Source organism: Octopus bimaculoides, chromosome 13 (assembly GCF_001194135.2).
Source record: "Octopus bimaculoides isolate UCB-OBI-ISO-001 chromosome 13, ASM119413v2, whole genome shotgun sequence".
Classification (NCBI taxonomy): Eukaryota; Metazoa; Mollusca; class Cephalopoda; order Octopoda; family Octopodidae; genus Octopus; species Octopus bimaculoides.
The window spans coordinates 52,409,030-52,412,449 of record NC_068993.1 but is presented as its reverse complement, the minus strand read 5'-3'; the positions used below and the strand labels follow the sequence as shown (position 1 = coordinate 52,412,449).

Here is a 3,420-nt window from a genome sequence, read left to right as displayed (position 1 = left end):
TATATATATATATATATATATATATATATATATATACACACACACATGTATGTATATGTGTGTGTGTGTGTGTGTGTGTGTGTGTGTGTGTATGGCAGCCAATCAAATAAATTGCTTTGCAGTAATCATTCTGGCATACTACTCTGGGCTCAAATCCTTCCAAGGCCAATCATCCTTTCAGAGTTGGTAAATGAAGTACCAGTCCTTGTCTTTCTGTTTTTCCTGTTTGTTTATCTGTCTCCTGGAAGATCAGAAGAGGGAAGGGTTTTACATCAGAGTAACCTCCTCCAAAACAGATGTTCTTATAAGAACAAGGGGCCTATTATTCCCCCCAAATAGTCTTATCATGCTAAATACCCACTGACCATATGCTGAGTTCATTCTTACTTCTTGATGTGCACACACACACACACTAATAAATACATACATATAAACATATCTATATCCACACTTGCATCACACACTATATATATATATATATATGTGTGTATGTATATATATGTATGTATATACATATGTACATATGCATATAATTGTCATCATCATCATCATCATCATCATCATCATCATCATCATCATCATCATCATTGTCTTTTAATGTCCAATGTCCATTTTGGCTAGATTTGGGTGGTTTCACAGGATCTGACAGGTTCAAGACTGTAGCATGCTCCAGTGTCTGCTTCAGCATAGTTTCTGCAGCTGAATACTTTTTTTAATGTTAATCACTACACTGAGTAAATTAGGTGTTTCTTCCATAGCACCAATATTAGTGAGGTTGCCATGTACTTCACAAGACTAACATATCCTTTGATTGAGTGGGGCTAAACTGGGGGTGGGGTTAAAAAGAGAGATAAAATAGTAGTGATTCGGTGTCAGAGTGGACCCTCAAATTGCAAGAAGGTGAAAAGAAGCGAGTGGGAACAAGATCTAGAAATGTGGGTGGGTAGTGATTGTAAGAGTATATGGAAAGAGTGAGGAAAAGAGAATTATAGATGTGGATGGAGTGGGACTAATGAATATGTATCCATTGTGTGTGTGTGTATGTGTGTATGTATACATAAACACACACACATGTTATATTATACTATAGTATATTATATTAATAAACAAAAATAATGTCAAGTTTGGCAGTGAATTTGATGATAAATTGTGTGTGCAGGTAGATAGGTATCTAAAATGGTTTTCTTCTTACCTTTCTATTTAGGCAATCAGATGGAACTTCAAAAGTGGGTACTTATGGAATTTATGTTTGTAGACAACTTAATTATCAGAAGAATATGTTGAAGGACATCAGAAAAGTCAAAAGTTTGGAAGAAGAGGCTTGCTTGATTTAATGATAACACGATCATATCTATGATACTAGTTAGTAGTAAAACTGCCAGAAAATCTCATTAGTGCCAAGCAAGTAGTTTTTCTTGTTTGGAATACTGGAAGAAAGTAGGTAAGAATAATGTACTGTGATGGCAGTGAAAGGATGCATAAAATATCTGATAGAATAAAGCAACATTTTAGATTCACGAGTTGCATTGCAGAAGTTAACAACATGAACACCAAGAGCTTGTCAGATGTTCTGCTGGAAACAATATATACATTTTCCAACCTACATGTGATTTAATTTCAGCTCAAGTGGGAACTAGTGATAGCATATTGGCTTGGGTTCAAAAAGGAAATGAAGGAAATTAGAAGAATGCTGCCTTTGTTTGCAACAAGTATTTTCTGTGCCAATTAGAAAGGTGAATGCAGAGGATCTACTTTGGTTCAAGGAAAAAAAATGACTTCAATACAACCATACAGCCTATAGTGTGTGTGTGTGTGTGTGTGTGTGAAAAAGGCTGAGAAGAAATGAGTTGGGGAAAGTAATATATCAGAAAAATTGGTATATATGTGAAGAGAATATGAATCTGTTAGTATGGAATTGAATAAGAATAGATGACAGAAAATGGATAAAAAATCATGTTCCCAGTTAATGGTTGAATTTACCTTTAGCTGAGAAAGGCCAAGGAAAATTAGAGAAAGAGTCGGGTTAGATTTGAGAATTTAGACTTCGTAGATGACAGAATTAAGACCAACCAACCCACGCAAGTCAGCATAGAGTGTAAGATTTCCAATTTATTTTTAATGACTAAACCACAAGATATCTGAGAGGGGAAATGAAGGAGTTATCCCCAGCTGGACACCTGACCCTTGGTCTACTACTTACAACAGAGTAGAATCTGCTAAAGGTATCCAAAGGCTAGGTCGTGGTGTTAAACTGGTTGACAATTTAGGTCTATGATTCACGGATGTTCAAAAAGTAATAATGACATCTGTTGTGCTGTGTATATATGTATATCCATATATGTATGTTAAATAATGTAAATATTGTTGTCTTGTAACAAATCAGAAACCAATATAATATCTATAATATCAAAAATATGAGATGGTATTAAAACTTGTTTTCATAATTTTCATGATCAAAGCACTTAGACAAACTAAACATTTTTGAAGTTTTTCCCTAACAGATCTGATATTTTTATAAACCTGTTGCACCTTTTAATTGCATGTGGCAATGAATAAACATTCTTTTTTTACGATCAACAATATTGTTCTTCTAAATTTCCAAACCTCTTTGATATTAAATTTGATGAAACATTTTACTTCACCAATTAAGTACTGAACTAAGTCATATCATTAGCAACTATTTAGTTTTTAGATAACTGCATAGATGTTATGAAGTCTTTATTTATTATTGACTTTAATTATATATGTAGCTGGACTAATAATTAATAAAATAATTAATATTGGGAATTAAAGATTAATTATATAAAGTTTATAAACAGTATTAACATTACTCTTTCCACCTGAACACTATTTTACATCTGCTTTATTTCATTTAAAATTTAATTTGATTTAATTGCTTTATTTCTAAATAATCTTACTGTTTTACTTTATTTTATATTATTTCTTGAAGATTTTAGTATTATTTGGGAAATTCAGTATTAACCAAATATTGAATAAACCTGATGATTCACATATTTAGAAACAGTATTGCATGTGCTCTGAGATAACAAACTTCTAGCTTAATATACTTGCAGTGATCACAGCATCTTCTAGTGGCACTGAAATGGCTCTGCTTCGACTTTTGAAGCATCCCATCTTTCTCTGTAATGAATTCAAAACAAAACAGAATTCATTCAAATTAACCACTAGCTCATTACAAAACTTTCATGTAATCCCCGGAGAAACCCAACCCAGGAATAAAATAATTCTTAAAGTTCCCCTCAGAAACATTAAAAAGAATATGTAAATAAAAAAAGTTATACCTTCAAAATGACACACGCACACACACACACATATATATATACATATATGCATATAAATATACATATGTATATATATATATATATGTGTGTGTGTGTGTGTATGTTTATATATATATAT

The 3,420-nt window shown here is 32.3% G+C and overlaps 1 protein-coding gene across 7 annotated transcripts in view; it reads right to left on the bottom strand.

Annotated features, from left to right (window-relative positions):
- Nucleotides 1-3,420, bottom strand: part of LOC106877721 (cGMP-dependent 3',5'-cyclic phosphodiesterase) — a 434,395-nt gene that overhangs the window by 162,649 nt on the left and 268,326 nt on the right. For 4 of the 7 annotated variants that reach the window (XM_052972474.1, XM_052972473.1, XM_052972476.1 and 1 more), the window contains one exon: nucleotides 3,073-3,141. The exons of 2 other annotated variants lie outside the window; for them this stretch is intronic. In XM_052972474.1, coding sequence (XP_052828434.1) covers nucleotides 3,073-3,141 — 69 coding nt within the window. Of the gene's footprint in view, nucleotides 1-3,068; nucleotides 3,142-3,420 lie in introns of those variants that run through there. One more of the 7 variants, XM_052972479.1, reaches the window with a different exon arrangement.